The sequence below is a fragment of the Nipponia nippon genome, unplaced genomic scaffold (genome assembly GCF_047370975.1).
Source record: "Nipponia nippon isolate SJK-2023a ecotype South Korea unplaced genomic scaffold, ASM4737097v1 scaffold_7, whole genome shotgun sequence".
NCBI classification, from domain to species: Eukaryota; Metazoa; Chordata; class Aves; order Pelecaniformes; family Threskiornithidae; genus Nipponia; species Nipponia nippon.
In genome coordinates this window covers 50002804-50027620 of record NW_028262391.1, presented here as the reverse complement: position 1 = coordinate 50027620, position 24817 = coordinate 50002804, and the positions used below count along the sequence as shown (strand labels likewise).

General features: G+C 39.2%; 1 protein-coding gene across 1 annotated transcript; it reads left to right on the top strand.

Moving 5' to 3' along the window:
- The first annotated feature begins 1030 nt into the window (after positions 1-1030).
- Positions 1031-22775, top strand: MLYCD (malonyl-CoA decarboxylase). Its single transcript, XM_009477507.2, has 5 exons — positions 1031-1634; positions 10071-10183; positions 11499-11655; positions 12184-12333; positions 21360-22775. Exons 1-5 carry the CDS (start codon positions 1083-1085, stop codon positions 21891-21893), a joined length of 1506 nt encoding a protein of 501 aa, XP_009475782.2. The 5' UTR covers positions 1031-1082; the 3' UTR covers positions 21894-22775.
- The last annotated feature ends 2042 nt before the right edge of the window (positions 22776-24817 follow it).

Here is a 24817-nt window from a genome sequence, read left to right as displayed (position 1 = left end):
GGTAGTGCTCTGTTTTTATGTTTGTCTCTTCACTGACAGAGAGGGCTTGATTCCCTCCTCAATTCTTACTTTCAATGTTGAGAATCAAGAATTTCATGTGCTTCTGAAGGTCAGGACAATTGGTGCTCAATTCTAATCTCACTGACATTGATCCGACCTATGTGTTTTGCTTGGTTTAATGGGTATGTAAGAACAGTAATGACAAAGCACATGGGATGTCAAAAGGAGGAAAATACATCTTTGTAAGACTGAACCATGAGTAGTATGTGCGTGTTTAGCTTCGTTCATGAATAGTCCTGATGCACTTCAGAGGACTTTGGGCTCATGACTGGGGTTTTTTGCTACAGGTCCCAAAGGGCACACTACTTTCAGGGCTGTCCCCTCAAATTACACAATCAAATTTGTGTGGTTTCCTGAACTTGCTTCAGAGCAGATACCAGCAGGCCTGGCCTGGGCTTCCTGGAACTGTGAAGTAACCCCTGCACCCTCACTGCTCAGCTGATCAAGCTGACAGCCAGCAGGCTCCCAGGAGCCCAAACCTGCTGACCTCCCAAGATCATGGGGACAAACCTTTTTGGATGCCACCAGTCTTAGAACAGCACTATCCCTGATGCCATCTGAACTCTGTCAGGGCCACGGGCTCATCCTGACACCTGGCCTAGCACACGTTCACCTCAGGCCTCTCCCTCAGGCACAGGCAGGCTGTGAGGAAGAGCAGTGGGTAGGGGAAAAATGGGAGCGACAGGTGAGAAAGACACAGGGGCCAAAGGGTTGTACAGTGAAGGCTAACGGAAAGTGCACTCAGGGAAAGAAAAGCTCCGAGCGGTGCCGAAGCGCCGCTAGCGCCCGTGGGCGCGGCCGCCCTGAGGCGGCCCGCTGACCCGTTGGTCTCCGCGCCACGCTCAAGATGTCGGCCGACAGCTCCCCAAGCCCGCCACACTCTTCTCGCTTTCGATTGGCGAGGAGAGCTGGCAGTCTGTGCTGCCAGCCAATCAGCCCGCCCGCTGCGGCCCCAGAGGCGGCGCCGCGGCCTGGCCCTGGTGGAGGGTGTTGTCCGGCTGTCGCAAGAGGCGAGGCGCGGAATGAGCCGCCTGGGCCCCTGCCTGTGCCCGCGGCCCCTCCTGCGTGGGCCCTGGGCGGCGCCGCGGGGGCTGCGTCGCGTCTCGGTGGCGGCCGCCCTGCGCCGGGGCCCGGCGGGCTCCAGCACCGCCTCTGTGGCGGGCATGGAGGAGCTGCTGAGTCGCTCGGTCCCGCCGCTGCCGCCCTACGAGACCAAGGAGAAGGCGCCGCCTCCGGCGGAGCTGCGCAGCGCGGAGTTCGTGCGGTACTACCGGGCCCTGCAGGCCGGGCCGCCCCGCGCCGAGCTCCTCACCCGCTTGGCCCGCGACTTCGGCGTGGACCACGGCCGGGTGGCAGAGTTCAGCGCCAAGGTGCTGCAGGCCCGGGAGCAGCAGAGGGAGCTGGGGGCCCTGCTGCAGGCCGAGGACCGGCTCCGCTACTACCTCAACCCCCAGTACCGGGGTCTCTTCCAGCACCTGGGCCGCCTCGAGGGCGGGCTGCGCTTCCTAGTGGAGCTGAGGGGCGACCTGGTGGAGGGGCTGGCGACCAAGGCGGTGGATGGGCCTCATGTCAAGGTGAGGGCTGGGCTGGGGGTGGGTGGCTGTGAAAGGGAGTCGGGGGAGATGTAGTTTGGGGCTTCCTACACATGGTACTACTCGTGGAGCCTGCATGTTGGGCTGAAGAGCGTGCCGTGAACCCCGTTCCCAGTTGGGGTCTCCATGGTGTGACATGAGCAAAGCCCCTTCCCACAGGCTGTGGCACCAGGGGGAGATGGCTCTGCTGACATGGCTCAGGAAGGGGGCGGCCCATGGCGTGAAGCAGCGGGCTGTCCAAAGTGAAGTGGCAGTGGGAAGCTCTGTGGGCTGCGGGCTGTGAAGGGCTGGCGTTAGGGCAGTGGAGGAAGTGCCATGCTGAGGGATCATGACATAATGCAGCTGATGTTGGGGCTGCCAAGCTGCGTCAGGAGCTCACTGCAGGAGTGACGTGTAGTGGCATGAGTCCTGAGTCTGATATAGGGCCAAAAGTGATACAGCAGTTGTGTCATGCTGCTGATGAAGAATATCAAGAGAAAGGAGTTGTCATGACTTAGCTCAGTACCATGTAGAAAATAGGTGGGGTGGAACATCCCCACTGGTTACATGGTGGAGTGAGGTGACGTGGGTGCGGAGGAAGGAATGATGTAGCAGATGAGAGTGGCAGGAGGTGACAGGACTTCCTGGAAGGCAATGAAGAAGGACAGCAAGTTGGTCAGATGCACTGACCATAACTTGTTTGTTGATATTCAGATACAAATTAAGTTTGACAAGAAGAGGACATTTTTTATGTCAGTCCTGTCAGTTAACCACAGTTATCGCATAACTGAAGTAGCAACAGCATTGGTAAGATTCCACATCCAGTTGGATCATCTTGAGTAAAAACAGACTGAATTTGCAAAATTAGTAGGATGGAAGCGTGTAAAACAGCTGAATGTACATGTGTCACATAGTACAGTATGTTCAGAAACATACTAAAACTATTTGAAAGTAGGAAAATATTGTCTGCAAAGCTAAAGCTTCAATAAAAGGGCTGTCATAAGCGTTTTGTTATGTCTTCTTCTCAAAATATTTTTTGAAATGTTTGGGTTCATTGTATGACTGGGCTTAGTTCTGCATATCTGTTCTTGTAGTCTTTTTTGTGCTTGTTGATGAGTTTTGTTTTTCAAATGTGATATATTCTAAAAATGAGAGTTGGTGATAAACAGCACAGAAGCCAGGAAAGATTAAGATAGAACTGGTTTGCATTGGTTTTTGTTTGTGACTGTATGGGCTGTAAGAATTTACCGTGGATACTGTTTCTTTTCAGTTTGGAGTTTCATTTGTGTCATTCTCATCTGTTCTCCACAGCAACCAAGACCTAGAACTATGTGCTATTCCAGCGTTCTTGCTAGTGTGCCTGGGAGAGGTGTTACGTCTTGCCTCTGAAATAAGCATCTTGCTCGGCCTTTCAGACCTATTTGCTTGTATTGCAAGTAAGCGTCAGAATAACTGTGAGCACCCAAGGGAGCACCCAGCTCGCAGGAAGTCTTGATAATCTCTGCAACGGAGCTGATTACTAGCTGGTGCAAGTGGTTTGCGAGGAAGTGGTGTGAGGGCACGTATATTTAATTTGATACCTTAAGCCGTGGGTGTGAGATACTGTATTACCTGTTCTGAGGCTAACTGTCAAGAACAGAGAAAACTATATGGCAGAATATTGAGGCTATAGATTTGGGGGTGGGGGATTGTTAGAGTTTTTTTCTTTTTAATAAAGAATTTGAGTCTTGAGCAGAGAACTGTTCTCGTCATACAACACGTATTTTGGGATCTTGTAGGTGACAATTTCAGAGTGGTTCTTTGCTGGTTTCCCTAATTGCAGGAAAGAGACAAAAAAAAAGTAGAGAAAAGCTCTGGAGCTTGGGGAGGATGTCAGGATTCACTATTACATATGATGAGTTCTTGTCTGACTGAATTTCTTAAGGTATTATTTTAAAACAAGAAGATGCAAATTACCTGATGATTGTTTCTCCATTGGTTTCACTGTTCCTGAATCATTAACAAAATAGATGATGCACTGCAAACTGGTGCAGTATTGTCTTCAGTTACTCGCAAGTATACACATCTTCATAATGCCCTCAGTTGTCTTTCATAAATCCCCCCTTGAGTTGAATTGATATTTAAGGTAAATGAAGAAATGCAATTGCCTAACTTACTCTGATTTTATGTACTGCGTGACATGTGCCTAGCTGCACTGCGCTCCAAAATGTGTCTCGCTATTAGACTTGTAAAGATTCTGAGCACTGAAGTCACTGAACTATTTTAGTAGTGTCCATTAAATCAGGAGTCATAGTGCCCTAGCTGTCAGGATGTAAGGCAAATTGGGTTGAAAAAGCTGACTTATAAGAAATTGAGAAGAATGGTAACTACCTTACTGGAAAAATTCCATAGATCTTGAACATAAACCCTGAACAATGCATTGGACATACATAAAGTGATGGATTGTGCAAAGAGAAGGAACATGCTGTAAATAAGGTTTAGTTTATATTTAAGTTAGTAGTTAGAAGGCAGAATCGTCACGTAGAGCACGACAGAAAAATTATAGGTATCCTGAGTGACAAGTTGTTATGACATAGTAAATGTCTTTCTATGGTTGTGTAAAAGATGATGAATACTCTTGACACAAGTTTCTTGATAATCAGATGGCAAAAATTTAGTGGTAAACTGTATTTTCGAAGCTATACAGCCTTTTTTTCCAAAGAGTCCACCAAAAATACGTACAGGACATATGGTGAAGAGAAATTTTTCTTCATAATCTGTTCCAGAGGGGGCTTTTCTTTTCTATTAAATACATGAATCAATTATTACTGCCGTAAGCCTCATGGGTAATGTGAAGATGAGCATTTCAGAAAAACAGTACTGGCACATAATACGTGGCTTGAAAAGTTAAATTACAGTAAAGCTGGACCTAACTCTTTTTCATGGTGCTGTTTGAATTTTTTTCCCCGTCTCTCTCTTATGTTCTTTTCATGTGTTCTGTTTCTTCCTTCCACCAAAGGACACGCATGTTTTCCCCTGTCTTTATAAATGAGTTGATTTTCTGATGAGCCCTTGCAATGCACAGAGTGAAATTTGCTGAAAACCTGTTTCCTGAGTGTAGCTCTTCCTCTTACTGTTCAGGACCCTCAGCACTTCTTTTTCTGTGCCAGCATTTTCCTCTTGAGACTTTTTATATTTTCCTTGCTTACTCAGTTTCAGCATTTGAAATATGGACTCTGGTGAAAAATTTACAATGTTATTATTTCAGGTAGCAAATCATTCAGCTATTGCTTTTAAAATATTCCTCATCTTTCCATGTGATTTAGAAAAAGTCAGTGGAAGGTTCAAGTTGCTGGCAAAGGATAATGAAAAAGATAGCATTTTTGTCAAATTGATTTATAAATAAACCTGCTTCCATAATTAAGCAGTAGTTGGAGTGTATCTGTAATCTTGTTCTTGTTTTGGTCTACTAGAAAAAAGAAATACCATAATTGTTTTGGGTATTTTTCCCCTCATAGCAACTGCTCCTAAACACAACAAGGACCTAAAGTTTGTATAATCAGGGAAAATGGTTTAAATTTTAGTAGAGGAACTGGAAGTGGTAGAACAGGCTTTAAGGGAGAATATTTTGTGTGTAGGCTGTACATGGCTTTTTGGGGAGGGGAAATATTTGTGGTGATAGATGTCCTACCTACATACATCCACAGAAGGATGTATTTATTTCACCCAGTTGTACTGCCTTGAAAGAACTGTGGTCTCATTGATGAGGATTCATCAATGGATTAGAGTAAGTGTTCACTCAGGTGAAACAGTGGCTATCTGGAGAATGTGAATATTGAAACACTTTGCTTTAGAGATCGAAGAAGCCCTTAACTAGAGAAACAAATGAAAGTTAAAAGTTTTTCTGCAAAAAAGTGTTTGGTATTTACCTATCAAAAGTCCTGTATAGCCATTTCATTATTGTAGATTTGATTTAAATTCTAACATACATAAAGACAAATGCGCAACAAGAATTTTATAACTTCTGTGTATTTGTTTTCTGCACTGACAAGGAAATGTGGAAATAAAATTAAATGGATCTTCTTGATGCTGGAGGAAAATTACAGAATGCATTATATGGCATACTGGCATTTTGTTTTTGCCCAAACTGTCTAAAATTTTAGACAGTCCTTAGTTTTTACTTTGCATTTTGAAAGACCTATTAAAACAAGGATTATCCACTGCTGCTTTGTAAATATAAAGTGTTTTTCTATTTCCTCAAAACATCTCAACACAGAAGCAGCTTGGACTGTTAGATATTGGTTGATGAAGCATTTCTATTTTGTGTTTGTTCAATAGATTACCGTAAAATAACATATACAGGTGATTAAGTAACTTCAGAATGCTTGTGCTCACTTTACTCATTGTCGAAATGAGAAAAATGGGGGGAAAAAAGGGAAATGATTATTTTTTTTTTAAGAACAAGACATCAAACAGTATAAAACACAAGAGCCAGGGAAGTTTTCAGCGCTACCGTTACCACAGCAGTAATTACTGTTAGCAATAAAAAAGCAGATCAGTCCCCTTTTATTTGTGTCACACTATTGAATCCAGTTTTGCTGATGCGTATATTTTTCAGTATCTCACCAGGGATAGTCTGTGTGTATATTTTGAAGCTAATTTGTAAAAAAAAAGCCAAAGACACCTTTAAACACTTGGCAATATCAGAGTAGGTCTGTAAGTCGGTATGCCCAAATGAAGCATGTCGGGTTAAAAACTTCAAACATTCCAAAGCCATGGAAAAACTTGACTCTTGTGAGGCTGGCAGAATACTTCTCTTGTAGCCCTGGTCAGATATCTAACCAGCAGCTAACAGTAACTGAGCCAGCTGTTTGAGACGCATGCAGTGTTAGTTACTGCTGTTTCATATTGTGTTTATCTGTAAATATCTGCATATGAATTTTCATTGTAAGGGGTATTTTATTTTTCAGTAGTGTGAGAGAGAAATGGAAATAGCTCCCTCATCAGAGAGGCAGTTTTTCTTAATAAAAAAATTAATTTAAGTTTTTCATAAGTGTTCCCATTTGTTGCCCAACAAATAGGGACCCGATGTGAAGATCAAAAAGCCTGTAATTTGCTGTCTTGTAGCAGGAATGCAGAATGAAAAAAAAAAAAATCACGGTTTATTATACTCAACTAATAGAAACTGAAGTATAGCTGGTAATTTTAAATAGTAATCTCTGGATGTCTTGTTGCTCAAATTTAAAACTGGGATGCTGAATAATGTTTGCTTTTTTTTTTCTTTTTAATGAAATTTTGGAAACGTCATTTTATGACTAGAAGGGCCTCTGAAATGAAAATAAGAATTTACTTACCACTAAATTTACAAAATAAGAGAACCTAACTTGAGACTGTCATTGTTGGAGTCAAGCCTTTCAGAAACTTAGCGTATACTATGGTATTAAACACAACTCAGAATTTTGCTAAGATGACTTGAATTAAACAGAGTTTTGGATAGTATAAAGTGTTTTATGTCTTTCTACACTAAGAAGTTTTGTCAACATGCAGAGTTGCAGTTGGACTAGGTGATTGTTGTAGGTCCCTTCCAACTGGAACTATTCATTCTTTGGCCTGCATGCTGCCCTGTCGTTTTATAAAGCATTATTATTTACAACTGACGGATTATTTGAATTGTGTTGTAATTCCCCATAAACAATATTCCTTTCTTCCAAAATCACATCTACTTCACTTTCTTCTTTCGTTACAATTGCATTGCTTTTATACAGCTGTATCTTGGACCTGAAGTAGCTCTATAATGCAATCTGCATCTTGAAAAGTAGCCTTCAGTTCAGTTGGGCATCATTATGGCCCATTGTATGGAGCATGTTTGCTAAACCTATAGGTGCTTCAAAGAAGCAAAATGCATCGGATTCTATGCTTTCCATTTTTACCAGTTTCCATGTAGCATAACTGGCTTTCTCCCAAGTCACTCGTTGCCATCTGAGCCATGTTACTGCCAATAGATGCAGAGCAGTGTGTTCAAAATAATGACTAGCAGGAGTGCAGCCATCAGCAGTTTTGCTTCCTAGCTGCTAGACTGCAGCTTGAAATGGTGTTCCAGAAAGCAGAGGGATGACAAGAGAGCCATAGGAATCTGTTAGTTTGACCCCAGATCTGACAACTCTAGCTTATTTTTCTGGCTTACAGGGTGCCCTTACAAAAGAAAACAAAACAATCCTGAAATACCTGGACACTTTCACTACACCAAGGGATATTTGACCAAAATGATTTATGGTTATTTTCTAAAAACTTCAGAGCTGTGCAGAAGCAAGGATTCGCAAGGGAAGTACCTTAAAACCAGAATAAACAAAACAATCAGAATATACTTGTTTAGGACACTTATACCTCTACAGTTTGAGAGGAAAAACGTATTGGAAAAAAAAACAAAAAAACAGACAAATCTGTGTGTGAGAGAGTAATTCAGCTTTTCCCAATAAAACTGTTGCTGATGCAAGCCTTGTTGAGATGGTTGATATAGTAGCCATTTCTGCATAAACAAAGATAGATGCCAAACAAAAGCCTATGTATTTCACTGTCAGAACTTAGTAAGTGTAGGAGTAGGTAGGAAAAAGGGAAACTGAAGGAAAATTTGACTCTGCACCGCAGATATGGAAAAGAGTCAGGATTTGTTAGGAATTTAACTTGCAAACTCCATGACTGTGGTCATTACCATCAACTTTGCTCTAGGAGTTTTTATGGGAGGAGTTAATTTAATTATAAATTTGGGTGGATTGGTGTAGATTGACATATCTGGTAACAGTTGGCTGCAAGCATAGTCAGGGTTTGAAAATTATAATTTTTTCCAGTATGTTGAATTAAAGAATAAAACTGTCCTTTTTCAGTCTTGGAATACTTGTAGCAGTTACTTTGGCCAACAGGAACCTTCTTCGATGTGTGCCTCTTGACAAGTGCCTCTGCAACTTTCATCATCGTTAGGTTACAATAGGAAGTATTTTTGCTTTTTTATGAAAGTCCTGAGACTACATCTCAGCTTTGGAAAGATGTTTTAAGTAGTAAGTGTTTTCTGGATAGATTTATATTTTTTTTTTCTGTTGTTTTGCTTAAATGTAGCAAGGTAAAGTACATTGGAGCATAATGTTTATCTGGTTTATGTACAGCAGTGGCTATTTAATAAAGATCTGAATAGAAGGTGTAGAGTTTTTGTTTTTGAATAAATCATTATTAAGTTAGTTTCAGGTAAGCCTACATTTCTGATCAGGCTGTTGGTAAGTTGGTGTTGGTATCACACTGTGTCCTGTATAAAAAGCAAATATAAGAAAGAAAAACAAGTTCTAGAATCTCTTTAAGGGATATTCATGCTGTGCTGAGTTCAAGAATACTTTCTAAACTCAAAGAATTTTAGACAGGAAAATCTTTAATAATATAGGCAGCAGGAAATTAGTAGGGAATATAAAATTCATTATTATGATGAATGTTTCTGAAAGTATTTGATATTACAGTTGGCTTTAATTCTGTATCATACTGTTCCAACTCTGTTGTGATTTTTGAGTTCTGTAGTCTTATGCTGCTGCTTTTGTTATTCTTGCTCAAAAATTTTCATACTTACAGACAAGAAAAATTCTGTAAAACCTATGGTTTTATCTGCATCCTGTTCAACGACACTTGTTTTCTAATTTATCATCCTGAGTGGGCATGTGCAGCTCCTGTGTTGAGTTGTACAGTCCATGCTAAAGTCCAAACTGAAGCATTTTTGCAGTTTACTGATGCCTATTTTGCCTGTACACGTTCCAGTCACCCCCGGTAGATATGTTGTGTGCCTTGGAGATCTGTCAAAAGTAAGTTCCATGTGTTAATCATGGTGCAGAATGTGCAGGAGTAAATAGCTATTCTGTATCTTTCTCATAAAGAGCAATGGAAAAAATGTTATAAAGTAGACATGACTAATAAAATATGGTAAGGGACTGGAAAATTTTAATTTGGCGAGTTACTTTCTTATATTAATAAGCTAGTGGTAATAGTCTTCCTAAGGCACGAACTGCTCAATACGCAGAAGAGATCTGGATGTAGAAAATTACAGTGAAATTCAAGTCCTTATTTTCATCAAATTTCCCATTTTTTTCTCACGTTATTTAAACCTGAGCACCTGTGCAACTGCCGCCTTACTGTCAAGACTGCTCAAATACTTCTATTTGTTGTCTGCTTTTCATCTACATTGTTTTACGTTATCTTCCATTTCCCTGTCTGCAGTTCACCATAGACAGTGTCTGTAAACGTTTTCATTGTTTTAGTCCTGTGTGAGGAAAGCTGAACTATTATGTGGTTAATCTTCTCAAACAGATGCATTAGTTTCCTTGAACGTCCCAGTGTTGTAGTTTGAAATAATCAAGGTTATCTTTACTCACATTTGTATGTTCTACCTAGCATATTTAGCAGATAAGTTCATCTCTCTTCTATTTGCAGGAAATGAATGGAGTTCTAAAGAACATGCTTTCAGAGTGGTTCTCGACAGGATTCCTAAACTTGGAACGGGTCACTTGGCAATCACCTTGTGAAGTACTTCAGAAAATTAGCGAGTAAGTGCTAAAAGTTGCTAACGCTCGTTGATGAAAAGGCAATGAAATGCTTGTGACTGCACAGATCCACTATTTTCAAGATACTGCTTTTCAATAATGAACCATAGGCAAAGTATAATTAAGAAGTAGTTGTATTTAACACACTAGAGAGCACACTTTAAAAACGGAATTAAGTAAATGGTAAAGGGGATCATTTGTCCCATAATTTGATCCTTTAGCTCACATACTGCACTTTTAGACTGCTGTCTTTTCTCCCAGCCTTCTCAGTTATTCTTCCCACATTCCCAGAGGTGCTGCTGTTACATTTCCTGCAAACGTAGTTTCTTGCAGCACGGCCTTCTCGTGCTCCCTTCCCCTCACGGGTGCTGTTGCCGCTGCCACCTCCATCACCACTGCCACCTTCTTCTCCCTTCAGTGTTGGTGGAGAATCAGTGTTTAAATCTGATGCAGGATTGGGTGCCCAACACTCAAGAGCATGTTTTACTTCTAATGTAGTGAGGCTCCCCTTCCTGGCTGGAACCGGTGAGGTGCACAGAATTACTTGTAAACGGTGTGTGAAGAGAGCACCTTGTATTTTATGAGCATTCCTTAAAATCTACAACATTTATTTCTGAATTTCTGTCAAATATTGAAAGTTGTAGTGATGAAGTTGAAGATGACTGAATCAAAGTTACGTGGTGTGGCATTTTGTCATATAAAAAGCTTGAAGAAAAATGAATCTCTGAAGAGTTCTGAAAATACATGACTTAAATGTTGATGAGGCAAAGAAAAGAGATCTTATCCAAGTTAAATTTTCAAAATAAAAATAATTAGTAATATTTTACTTAATCTTCAAGGTATTTTGGCAAACACACTAGACTTTCAATATGTAATAGAGAAAAGAATGTTTTGAATGATTGATTGAAGACATGGCTGTGGGAGTGCTAACAGACTACTTTGTAGCTTAGGAAAACTAATTCCTTAGAGGCTTAGAAAACTAATTCCTTAGAGGTGTGTTCAGACTCCTTCGGTGACTTAGTTGTCTCAATCAGATATCCTATACTGAACAGAAAGTGCAAGTGAAATCTCCGATGTGTAATAAGCATATCCCAAAGAAAACTAGAGAGAGTGGGTGGGTATGCAATACAGCTTTACAATCTACTTTGTCACAGTTTGCTGATGAATTTTACTTTTTTCACTTACAGCCTGATTCTCCTTTTTTGATTGGAGAGTTTTGTCACTGACATCAATGGGAAAAGTAGCTTGTAGGGTTGGCAGCTGACCTGTTTTTAAATGAAAAAAAATATAATTTTACTTTTTTTATTTTCTTATTGAGTTCTGAAGCTGTGCATCCTGTTAGAAACTGGGTTGATATGAAGCGTCGAGTTGGGTCATATAGAAGATGCTACTTTTTTTCTCACTGTGCAATCCCAGGAGAACCATTGATAGTCTTGCATGTTGCACTAACCAGTGATATCTCCAGCAGCATCCAGGTACAGTCACTGATGCATTTAGTATACAGCAAGATGCTCAAATTGCAATGTACTTCTTTTAAAATCTGTAATTCCTTATAATTTGGGAATATTTGGTTTTGTTTCATTTTTTTAAGAGATGAGAGAATTGGCACTGAAGTACACGGGTATTCCGTGTATCTCCTGTATTATGTAAGTTGAAATTTTGGGGTTTTGCTCCCAGTGCAAGTCCCAAGTGCAAGAAGAATAAGAAGAGACAAGAAATATATAAGAAAAGATAGCAAATGAGATTAAAACTTCAAAGTGGTTATGATTACTTCTGAAAATTTTAAACCACATTACAATTACTTCCTGCACGTGCTAATGGATAAGCAGCTCTTCTTTCTACTTTTTGATTAGATTTTTGTTGTTTCTCGCAGAGGATAATGAATAAAACAGTGGGGAAAAGTGTTAACACATTTGAAAGTTAAAAAGAAAGGCCCCCTCCCCCATAATGATGATAATAACAACTGCTATTAACTTTTTTTTATTTTATTCTTATTTTCCCAGGCCATAGTGAAAGAAGTTCTGCCTTTAGAAACAGAAGATACAGATAAAATTACAACAGCAATTTTCTACTCAATCAGTTTGACTCAGCAGGGACTGCAAGGTGTGGAACTTGGGACTTACCTCATCAAACGGGTTGTAAAAGAGCTGCAGGTAGGTGTGGCAGCGTGTACTTAAGATGCTGTGTGGCCAATGTGCTCCCCTTACATTGCTGGTTTAGTTTCCGTTTTGTGTCATTGCTCAAGACAAGGAGCTGCTAGGTCTTCCCCTCCGCTTGTAGCTTCTTACCAGATCAACCTTTGAAGATGTGTAAAGAGTTGGAAGAACATTTTCTGCTGTTGGTTAATGTCTGCCAGATGTAGACACTGTTACATAGTTGACATGTACTGCATGAATTACTTGTGTTTGCCTAATCATGTGCATAGGTTGCTTAAAAGTCAAATTAGTACATTTCTGTTGAAGGTAGCTTTCATACAGCTGTATTTTGCAATATGTAGTGTATTCTGTGATTCGCTATGGTCTCTCAGCTGAGTGGCTGGGGCATTGTTAGTACCTGCTAAGAGGCTCCCTTCCAGGCGCCTGATCAACATTTTCTCTCTTCAGTGTACCTGACTCTTCCTTTTTCAAAATTTTGCACCTGATCCAGTAACAAAAATAGTTCTTGTACATTAATTAATTCGTTTTCTTGTTTGTTATATTGAATTGCCACTGGTGATATATGCAGTTTGCATGCTTGCCTTGAATATGCCTATCAAAAAAAATTATTGGTAATATTGGATTATTATTATTGGATTATTGGTAATAGTTTTAGGACTTCTTCTTGTAGAACCTTCTTCCAAGCAACTGGAGAAAGGAATGAAAATTCATTGATTTATATACAGAGTGGTGTGAAAGAGACAGTCACATTTCTGTGTTGAGTGCATTATTTTATTTAATAGTCTTTACTACTTAAATTATTAACAAAGCTACCACTTAAAAGTAATGATCACTACTTGTGTTTATATTCATTGTTCCAACATCTGGATTAGTAATGATGTCTGGAAAATTGTCTGTGATACAGAACTTCATTTCTACTTACAAAAATAACGTGCAATTGGATGCACCAAATTTCTACTACTACAAAATGATTGATTAGTCAACTACTGAATCAGAGCTGGCTGCCCTGAAGTTTTTTATTTTATTTTCTTTTTAATTGGCATTTTGGCTGAATTTTGTTGCTTCTTGCTTTTAGAATGGCTTTTAGATTAATTGTCTAAAGTGCAGTAGTCCAGGTATAATTAGGTTGTGCCATCTGTCTGATCTTGACTGAGGGGAAATTGCAATAAATTCATGCAGTTAGCTGCTTTCACCTCTGAAAAATAATTTCTGGATAATTGAGTTGCTCTCATAAAATAACCCTATTGACAACATACTTGCCCATCACTGAATTGCTTACAACACAGAAAAGTTATGAGTGAGTTATAAAGGAAAATAGACATACCATACTTAGATAAGCTACATGCAAGTTCTAAAATTTGATGCGTCCAACAGAAGAACGTGTTTCTTTTTTATACTTACGGCAAAGTTTCTACATTTCAATGTTGTAAAATCCAGCCCTTCTTCAGTGTTCATCAATACATGATGAATGGGAAACTCTTTGGCTGAGATGCCTTTAAATACATTCTAATCATAAAATTATTGCCTCAAACTTAAATAACTTAATTCATATTGAAAGCTAAGTGCTTTCCATACAATGCCAACTTTTCTCCGTACTTAAATTTCATACACTGCTTTAAGATGTTATGAAAAATGTGCTGTTATTAGTAAGGTTTTATATGACAAATGGGCCATGTACTTTGTTGACTATGCAGTTGTAGTAAAACTTCACCTGCCTATTTCTATTTATACAACAACCTCCATGTATTGTCTCTGCACCACTCCTTTTCTTGATGATAAACCTTGTTGGGGTACCACTGTAGGGCTAAAAAACAGATGAAGGATAATCCAGGAGTGTTTATCCTTCATGGTTGTGGTTCTCTAATAGTTTTTTCGTCCACTCTTTGATGATGTTAATACTTCTTTCTTTTCTCTTCCCACTTTCTTCCCACTCCTTCATGCTTTCTTCCTCTTCATTCCAACATATTGTTCTTGAACTTGTCTTGAATTCTGCAAGAACCATCTCCCATTACATATTTTACATCTGTGAAGTGACCCTAAATCGTCATACTGTTGTTACCAGAATTATTTGATGCACTTCTATAACGCCTAGTCATTCGGCTTTCGTTGTAAATGTTGTGACTCCCAACCCAGTGGACTTCACCTTTCAGTGGAGAGAAGCCCTGTGTATTTCAGCTTCAAAATACTTACACTGTGAAATTTCTGCAAAGTTAGATTGTTCGGGGTAAAGGCAGGGCATATGAGGAGTAATACTCTTGGCAGCCTGTTTCACCTGTCTCCCAAAATTCTGCAAGTCCTACTTCAGTGCATTAATTGCACACATGTGCTCTCTTTCTCTCTGGTCAGGTGTAAGCAAAGGACTTTCCAAGGTTGTCTGTGTTCAGGTTGGACATAATTCTTTGGAGCAGCGTTACAGTTGCTTACTTTAAAAGGGACAAATGGTGTAGCACTAGTGCTGAGTTGACTTGGTGACAGCAGCTGAAACAATATAGCCTCAGAAAAAAAATCTTGGGTCAAAAATTACATCTCATTAAGCAAGCTTCCAGCAGCCTTTGTAAAAATAGATAGTTGAGGTCTCTGATAGGAAGAGGATTTTTTATATAACCTTTGCATGGCTTTGCAATAAACAAATCTTTAAATAAAGTGCTGCTAGATCGCCAAGTGTTCCAGGTTCCATAAATTGAGACTCTCTTAATTTAACTGATAATAAAATGCTTCGGGAAGAGGAGACCATTTGAAGAGGTTGAGGATTTTGTGTTTCATTATATTTGAATCACTGATGTTTATAACTTGCCATTTGTTTAACTTTTGTGGACATCTGTTTGATCTGCAGAATGTTATTTGATTCATATTTTCTGAAGGCACTGCTAACTCTTAAAGGATTTTTACTAGAAGATAAAAAAAGTTTTATCTGACTTTGCCTTAACTTAACCTGCTCTGACACTTCTACTTGTAAGTGCCATCGTAACCTCAAAACTGAATTCTCAGCTGTCATTCTTCATAAGGAAAGCTCCAAATTGGACCTGTCATGAATGTGTATCATTAGATCAGAAAAAGACATGCACTAAGTTAGAAATATGCTAATAGCCACTCTTTTTTTCCACCAGTGAAGCCTTTATTTGGCAAGATTTTTAAAAACTGTACTGAAACATTGATCTAGCAGGTATCTACACTGTAAAGTTATGTCTATAAATTCAGTTGATACCAGATTCCTTAAAAGAAAATCTCATTAATGGACAATTAAGATAGAGCTTAATTTTTCAGAAATCTTTCTGCTAATTCACCTGAACTGGTCACATACACTGCTAAACATGAACATGGGTAGGGTAGCACTTCTCACCTTCAAAGAATGTCAAGTACAGATTCCCTCATGAAAGTATTTCTTGCAAATGGGTTTTTATTAGGACCGTTAGGAAAACTGCAGCAGTAGAGGCTCTGTCGAAGATTACAACCCTCAATGTTAAGCACTGTTAGTTTGAGGCACTGCATAGAAGTTAATGGCCCCTGCTTTTGAGTCTTTCCCTAATTTAAGCAGATGGAGGACATATGAAGTTGAGTCACAGAAATGGGTCCTCAGTTTCATCTCTTTATGTGTGCATAGTTAGCAGCTTGAATCCTTAATATCTACCTAGACATGATTTGGCATTTGCCACAGGTATTGTAATATAATTGGGTAAAGGGGAGGGATATAACGGAGATCAGAGTAGCACCTTAGAAATGTAGCTTGTGTCGCATGCGAAGGGCATCCTGGGAGAAAACATGCTGCTCTAAATAGGAGATTTTTCTTTTTTTTGGTGGCTGCTTGGCAAAAGTTTGCTACACAAATAATTTAGAAGGGTTTTATAAACAGGCTTCTATTGTTATCTGAGCATCTCCTGTTTGTATTATTTTTGGACAAGCAGTGGGATGAATTCATTAGTCCACTGATACCACTTTCATCCCAGTTCTCCCTGTACAAATCTGAGAATAGGCTACCTATGCGTTCTGCGCAGTGTCTTGGTTATATTAATGTATATAAAGCAGGGAGCAGACAACAGAAATAATCTCCTGTATTTCTTACATTTAAGCTTGTATTGTTCCCAGAAACGAATTGGATTTTGAAACAATTTCAGACAACTAGTAAGAAAACAAACCCCAAATTGAGTGCTGGAAAACAAGCAGGCAGATGCATTTCTAGCAAGCTGATAGGTGCTGGTGAACGCGTAGACAGATTTCTCATTAGACAGACATTTAATTCAGAATGCGTTTATAGCCACTCTAAATGGTCTGTAGCTCCGCAGAAGGTACATCATAGCAATTCAGTCTGCAGATGACAGACACAGATAACTGTGGTGAAGCCTTTGAGAAAACTGCTTAGAATTTTATAGCCTGTGGCATTTGGGGGAGAAAACTGATAGCTACTATGTGACTCAATAGAATGCTTAACAATTGTCGGCAGATTTTAGCTTTCTGGTTGGACTGTTGATAATTGCTACCTTAATTTGATCTAGGTGACCTGGGGAGATCATAATTTCCAAAACAGGCTTTGCTTTCATTGATGAAAAATGTGACCTTGGACTACAGCTTTCAGAGTGCAAGATAGTTTCAGATGAGATATGGATAACGGGAGAAATCTGCGCTCTTCTGCAATGAAAAAAGAAAAAAACCTAAAAGACAACGAAAACCAGAAATCTACCCCAAAACAAAACGAGCAGCTGTTTCTTAATGATGTGTGGGTTTCTGACAAGAAAATAAACATTAATGGATCTCCACCAATAGCCTTAGAAACTAGCACATCAATTTAGCCACAGCATAAATGTACGCGCTTCGCTGCATCTATTTATTTTTCTACAAGAAATGGCTGCCTCAGATAAGCTCCTAAACTCAAGCATTTATCAGATGTGTAGTAATCTGTACTGTAGCTTCAAAATGGGGTCACTTTCCTATGTCTTATCTGTCCTAAGAAGTAAAAAATATGCACAATTTCCCATTTTGTATTTATTAGTAGAGTAGGAGCTACTAACTTCCTGATAAATATTTTGGGTTGGGCTTGGTGAATGGGTCACTCCTGAAAGTGAATGATAAACAAAGAGCAGCCAACATCACAAGGAAGCAAAATGTCAGTTACTTCATTAGGAACTTCGCAGTGGCTATTATTAACACACAAATACGGGAAGAATTTGTCCATTCTCACTTTTGTCCTTGTGGATAGGGCATAGGTACCCTCTCGGCTTTGCAAGCTGGGAGATGAGATTGGAATTGTTGCCCTGTGGAAGCAATGGGCATGGCTCAGCTCCTGTGTGAAAAGCCCTGTTTCTTAGCTCTGTTCAGTAGCAAAATAGTATTTTCAGACACTGTGCTTTCTTAACAGAGATGGTGCAGAAGACTTCCAGGCTTGGCTTTGTGGTAAGCAGCCATTTCTCTTGGTCCAATCAGTTTTTCCTTTTACCTGAAAGAAGAGTTTCTGCTTCTCAAATTTCAGTGTTACCTTCCTTCTTCCCCTCTCAGGTTTTAACCCCAAACATCTGTGGAGAATTTATGAAAGAGACCTAAGCAGTACGTTCTCAAAGGCACTATCTTTTATAGGATGAGTAATAGAGTTAGAAAAAAAGGAAAACCTTTAAGGAATGTAATCCCATCTTCGGGTCAAAAAGAAACACATCTGGTATTCCTTGAATCCCTACCTAGAGGAAAATAACCTCTAACAACCTTTTTCTTATTTTTTTTTTTCTTCTTCTTTTTCAGCCCAACTGCACAATAGTAACGTCTGTACTCCCTCTAGCAGCACATCTAGGATTTCTCATTGATAGGTCATTAATTTGAAAACTTTTACCGATTTATCCCTGTCTCTTGTGTTCTCTGTGATATGGACTAAAGATGAACTTTAAAGCACAACAGGGAATGAAGACATAGAAGACTGAAACCCCATTTTGAAATCCAGTGTCTTTTGGGGGGAGCTTGCTGCTGCTTAAGGATGCTGACAGGAAAAAGGTACTTCTCATTATAGATTACAGGTTTGTGTTTCTGTACCTTAAGGTTCATTTGCAGGTCTATCACATCCTAGACAGTTGCTGAGTTGTCATTCATCATTATTGTGTGGACAGGCAGAAGGGTCCTGGGTCATTGAGTCTTGAGAAGGGAGTTGTGGCCCTCCCTTCTGGGCAGAAATGCATCTAGCCGCAGTAAGAGCTGACATGCTAAAGGTCAAATTACTTGACAGCAGACTGTCTCAGCAGCTAAGCTATGGCTGGTCACAGTAGAGTCACCACTGGTCAGCTTTCAGCGTGCTGATGGAGAAGTGAAGGTAGCAAGTGATGCTGCTCGTTACCATCTTGACAGAACTGAAAGCTTTCAGCTTTTTCTCCAGGAACAAATAGCTTTAAGTTATTTTTCCAGTAGCCTTTAAAAATTCACTTCTGTGCCATCTTTCTCCCTCCTCCTTCTCCAGGAGGTCTGCACCTTTGTGCTAGCAGTGTTGTCTTTGGTGGGAGCTAGTGTTCAGTCAAGGAGAGTGTAGCTGACAAGGGGGCATCGGAGCTTAGCTCTGCTCTACCATACTAATTAAGATCCTGCTGCTTTAAAGAAAAGTGGATTCCAGATGTGATGATTAGGTATACTGCTTGATTCAGAAACTGTACAAGGAGGTGGATGAAAGGTGATCAAAGGAAGATTTAGTGAGTGTATTTGATTCTGTATTCAAATTTTATAAAGTTATTTTGAATTGATTTGTGGATAGATAGTCTTTATATCCATGGGGAAGTATTTAGCGTGGGGTTGGGAAGGGAAAGATTTTTGAAGTGTATGGAGTTGCTTTGTTCTGTTCTCATTTTTGCCCTTTTTCTGCTCCCAGATATATATACATATATATATTTAATTTACTGTTGTCATTGGTATCTTTTTCAAAAGCAGAGGGGATACTTCTCTAAAAAGGCTGAACTATCTATTCCAAGAAACACTCCTTTACTTAAAAGGTATTTTCTATATCCGTGCCTCTTGTAGTCATGGTCCGCAGTAAGAGCAGAACCCTAATAAGCTATTTTGTTTTATAAATGCTGTATTCTCTAAAATGGTACAAAGACCTATCAGCAGAAATTGCCTTCCACAGACATCTCTTTACATCAATTTCCAAATAATGTTTTTTTTCTTTTATGAAATGCATACGTGATGAAACCCGATAGTTGTATTTCACAGATCTTGTTACAGACTTATGCTTCAGAATTACTCTTAAAAATAAAATATCATCATGTCCTTTAATGGAGACTTGAAAAAGTCACAGGAGATCAACGCTTTACTAGTATTGCATTATCTGACCATGGTAGCTAGAGCAGTTGAGAATATGACACAGTCAGGATCTCCTGCTCTCTCTGATTACATAAATGGTTGCTTTGTTCAGTAAGCTACAAAAATGAATGTTTTTATGAAATAATTTGCTTTTTGCTTTATCCAGTTTTCCAAGGAGATGAAATGGGGTGTTTCTTTGTAACTTGGTCTGCCTTTCTTGTTCCTGTCTGGTCCCAAAAGAAGAATTCTTTGACTTGTGTATCTGCGTAACAGTTAAATAACTTCCGATAAGAGGAGCAAGTGAGGTTATTCAGTTTATGCAGTTATAAGTCTCAAAACTGAAGAGGTGGTAGATCTGAGCTGGCTGGTGTATCGTAGTGCCAGAAGCCAGCAGAACAGCAGTAAGCTATTTGGGAAGCTCTGTGTGGGAAGGAAGAAGATGATATAAATAACCAGCTGAACAGTATTCCGGTTACTGAAGCTATTAGAAGCGGTGCTTGGCTCCAGTCTGTAACAGAGGTATGCCAGGTTCCCCGACTTCTGCATCCTCATGAAATAGAATGCAGATGGCAGCGTTGTGTGGAGCACAGCGGTACCTGAGGATGCAACAGCGCAGGTGCCACACAAACAACCGAGCAGCATGCGTTCCATTAACGTGTGCTAGTGTAAGGTAGTATTTGAGCGATGATGACTTTTTAATGGTTATCTCAGTAATACTCAAAGTAGAAAAAATGCATTTTGTAGTCATTTAAAGACAATTTTCTGTTGACATTAAGATGCTTCTGTAATGTTGATAAATGTCTTGGTTCTTACCACTTCTTCCTATATGAACAATAATTAAAACAACGCTGTGGTTGTTTCAGTTCAGCTCCATCTTCCCTCTGTTCCTTTCCCCTCCTACTCCTTCAGCAGGGTTGGCTGATGTAATTATTGTTAATTCCAAGTGACAGTGGGTTTAACAGCCTTCTCTGTCCTTCACATTGGTGTGCCCCAAAACTAACACACAGTTTTCGTTACGTATATTTTGCTTCACGTGATTACACAGTTAACAGTTTTTACTCATAAATTAGTAGAAGAAGTTTTATTTTGTTAAAAAAAGTATTAAACAGTGTGATTAATTTTTTTTACTGCAAGTATATATTTCTTATCTTGTTATTTTATCAATGTAGCTTATAGTTTGGGAATAGCATGAAAAGTAGCTGGCCTGTATAAAGAACCTCTTTCAAAACTTCAGGAAATACTTCTTTACATTAATATCTAGAAATCGCACCTCTCCTGATTTTACAATAGACTGAAATAATAAACGGCCCTTAATTTAAAAAAAGACAGTTACATATGAAAAATAAATGATATTTAAAAGGTTTTGAAAACTTGTATGTTTATTTTTTTTTTAAATCTTATTCATCTGATTAACTTCTTTATGGCATGCGACTGTATTTGTTTATTTCTGCCTATAAAATGATATACCAGAACGTAGTGTTGGTAAGTACTGCATAAGTACTTTCATATAGATTGTGTGTGTGTACTGTAATTTAGTCACTGTTAAAATTTTCGTCACTCTCCAAGTGCTTTCTAGTCACTAACCTATTACTGGCAGGGTGATTTTTTTTTTTTTTTTTTTGTCTCTGTGTATCAGTTAATTCTCAGAATCCCTAGTCTTTGCTTGACATCAAGTGAAGGCTATCAGCTGTTCTTTCACTCAAACTTCTCATTGTCAATCATGACAAAACTCATGAATTTTTCTTCTCTCCTTTTGTCTGCAGAAAGAACTTCCTCAGATAAAAGCTTTTTCTACTCTTTCACCTATCCCGGGATTCACCAAATGGCTTCTCGGTCTCCTCTCCTCACAAACAAAAGAACTGGAAAGAAGTGAACTTTTTACAGAATCAGAATGGCAAGAAATCTCTGAGATCACAGGAGACCCTACTACTGAAACACTAAAGAAACTCTTAAATAACAATGAGTGGGTGAGATCAGAAAAATTAGTTGAAGTGCTCCATTCACCATTTATGAGACTCTGTGCCTGGTATTTGTATGGAGAGAAACATCGTGGCTATGCTCTTAATCCAGTAGCAAATTTTCATCTTCAGAATGGCTCTGTGATGTGGCGGATAAACTGGATGGCGGACACAAGCCCTCGGGGCATTGCTGCGTCTTGTGGCATGATGGTAAACTACCGATATTTCCTAGAGGACACAGCCAGTAATAGTGCAGCATACCTGGGGACTAAACAAATTAAAGCCTCAGAGCAGGTTCTTTCCTTGGTGTCTCAGTTCCAGCAAAATAGCAAGCTTTAATTAAATATTATTAAAATTAAGAACAAGTGTTCCTCACCTATAAAGAGCTGTAATATTTTGCAGTGTCTATATTTAAATGAGAATGTCTGTTATAAAACAAATTTACTCAGCACAGCAGGCTGCCAAGTTATCTAGATTATCAGTTGTCTTGCTTGCATTGCCATATATTCAAAACCTGATTTGCTGTGATTGAGTCACTGTAAGTTCTAGACATCTGTTACGTACAAATGGGTTGGAGGTGTGTATTAAAGGGTGAGTAAAATTCTCTCCATCAGTTACAACTCAGTGGTAACCTAAATGGGAAATACTTGATCCGTACCATTATTCTGTTGATAATAAACCTGTATAAACCACGTCTGTGAAAGGAGCTGCACGTGCTTGTTGTAATACTACTATAGGTAGTTCAGTACCAAAGTACCTGGAAAGACGTACTGAATGAAGGTGAATTTTTGGTGAAATATATCAGCAAAACAGTAGTCAGTAATTTCATTTCAATAATATCGGTCTTTTTCTCCCTCAAAAACTCTCATGTAAAACCTCTTGGCGTTTTCCTTTTTCAAACCCACTAAAAATCTCTCTGAATCCTTGCTTTGCGGGAGCATGGAAAAGCCTTGCATTAATATTGTTGAAAAATCAGGATCTCTCAGTGCAGCAGGTGTGTAGTATTTTATTTGCACTTTTGTCTACTAAAATATAATGAGCAAGAAGGAAGTGTTCAAATAGGAGAGGGGAATAAGAGAGACTGGTACTTAGGGATCAGTTGAGAAGTTTCCAAATACGTATCTTATACTTTGCCTCCGGTAATTTTTTAAGTTGATAAAGAGCTTTTTTAATAAAGAGGTAGGTGTGACCTGTAAACCAATAAACTTTCTCAATAAATCATGTCTTGTGTATTTCAGCATGTACCTGCCTTCACTTAACAGCCCTCCTTGATAACAGTAGCACCACAGCGGAAGGACCATCTTAACAGAATTTCATACTGTTTTGTAATTCCCAGTTTATTCTGTGTCTGGTCAAATTCCAGTCCTGTTTTCAAGAAAAGAATTATACAGAGGAATTGAAAGTGATAGAGTTCCTGCTCATGTATGAAAACAGAAGTGAAGAAAGCTGTAAGTGTCCAATTAGCCTTTCTCTTAGAATGAAATTACATAATTGGATACACTTTTTTCATATTCATTATTAGAAAAAAATCCCATCCTCCAAGCTGGTAACCTGTTATGGGAAACTATTATACATCTCTTCCAAGCAGAGAAGAGCTTGACTTAACTTCTATTCATGGTAGATTTTGCAACGCTGATCGTTAAAGGAGAGCGTATGTTCACTGCCTGTGACTCCCTTGAGAGCAAAGACATTTTTATACAGCAGCTGGTCATCAGTGGCGGTGATGCCACATTAGCAGTGGCAGCTCTCCTGTGCCGTGTTGCCCAGACGTTCAGTGATGGCAGAGTTTTCTTTTTCATTATGTTTTTAAGAATAGTTCCAAAAAAGTCAACAGCTTTCTCATACATCAACAGGTTAAGTTAATTTATTGATTTTGATCAGATACGATTTAAAAAAAAAATCCTATCATCCCCTTGCAAGGAAGATGTGTCCAGCAATTTTTCAGTTGCCAAAACCACTAAAGAAAAGTTGAGTTCCCCTTGAATTGAGATGGTAGTGTTCTGGTGCCTATACCAGGGGCAATATGGTATAAGCCAAAATATAAGTTGGGGTTTTGTTTTTTGTTTTTTGCTGGTTTTTTTTCTTTTTCACCTTCTCTGAATAGCTTGCTGAATGTGCACTAGGGAACACTGTAAAAGTATAAAGAAATTGGAAGATTATTTGATTATACTTTCTTTATTCTCAACTGGGGAGCTAAGGACTAAGGATTGAACACTCAAAGCATTGGAAACTTCTAGTGAGAGACTTTGAACACACAACTCTATCCTGGCCAACCTGATTGTCAGTTTTTGCTTTTGGATCAGTAGTTACGGTAAGTAGTCTGCACAACCACATGTACGTGTAGTCTTTATAGTACTTCATATGGAATGTTTTAAAATTAAAGTCTGTGGTTCACCCTCAAGAAATGCTGAAAGTTGATCACGGGTATTGAACAAGTGCATGTCCAGAGGAGACTTCAGGCTGGAAAAGAGACAGGGGTTGAAGGCAGCTGGATGATTGGAGTCAAATGTGTATAATCTTTTGGATTAATTAAGACATGTCTTCTCCTGGCATGGCATTACTACATGAAGAACCTGATTGCCACTTATGTTCCAAACCCCACATTTTTAAGGCATGATGATAATTTTTTTGAAGTTCCATCTGAAGTTTGCCGGGCAAGTTTCAGACCTGGAACGTGAATGTTGGGGAGTACACAGTGTGTGCGTCTGTATATATATTTAGCACTCTGTGTGAAAAGCTTAGTAAAAAGTAGCTATCTACAGTTTAGACTATCAGACCTGTATCAGAATATCAGACTGAACAAACTACTCGCACATTGCTTTTTTTTTTTTCTATGTAGCATGTGCATTTTGCTAGTCAGGTTTGTGTACAGAGCCTTAGGGTGAACATACGCATAACTGCATTGGTACAGAAATTTTCAGCATACAAATTACTACAGGACACAGTACTTCTGTTTTTAACAGTGGTCAGAAGATGGCTTCATTCTCCTGTTCGGTTTTCTAAGCTTTCTGAACTCCTTTAGAATGCAGGTTTCAAGGTGAAATTTAGCTGCTTATATAAATACGTACAAGCCATTCTTGGCTGAGAGGAATAGAGAAAGAGAACCCTCTGTCTTTGTTACCTTAAGCTCTTCAAGTTTAAGGAAACCAGGTCACTTACTTCAAATGAAGGAGTTCTGAAAATGCAATGATTTTGACAGATGTTTTTATTTTGAAACAGGAGGAGCTATGAGGGCAATTAAATGTGCATCCACCTGGCCGTAG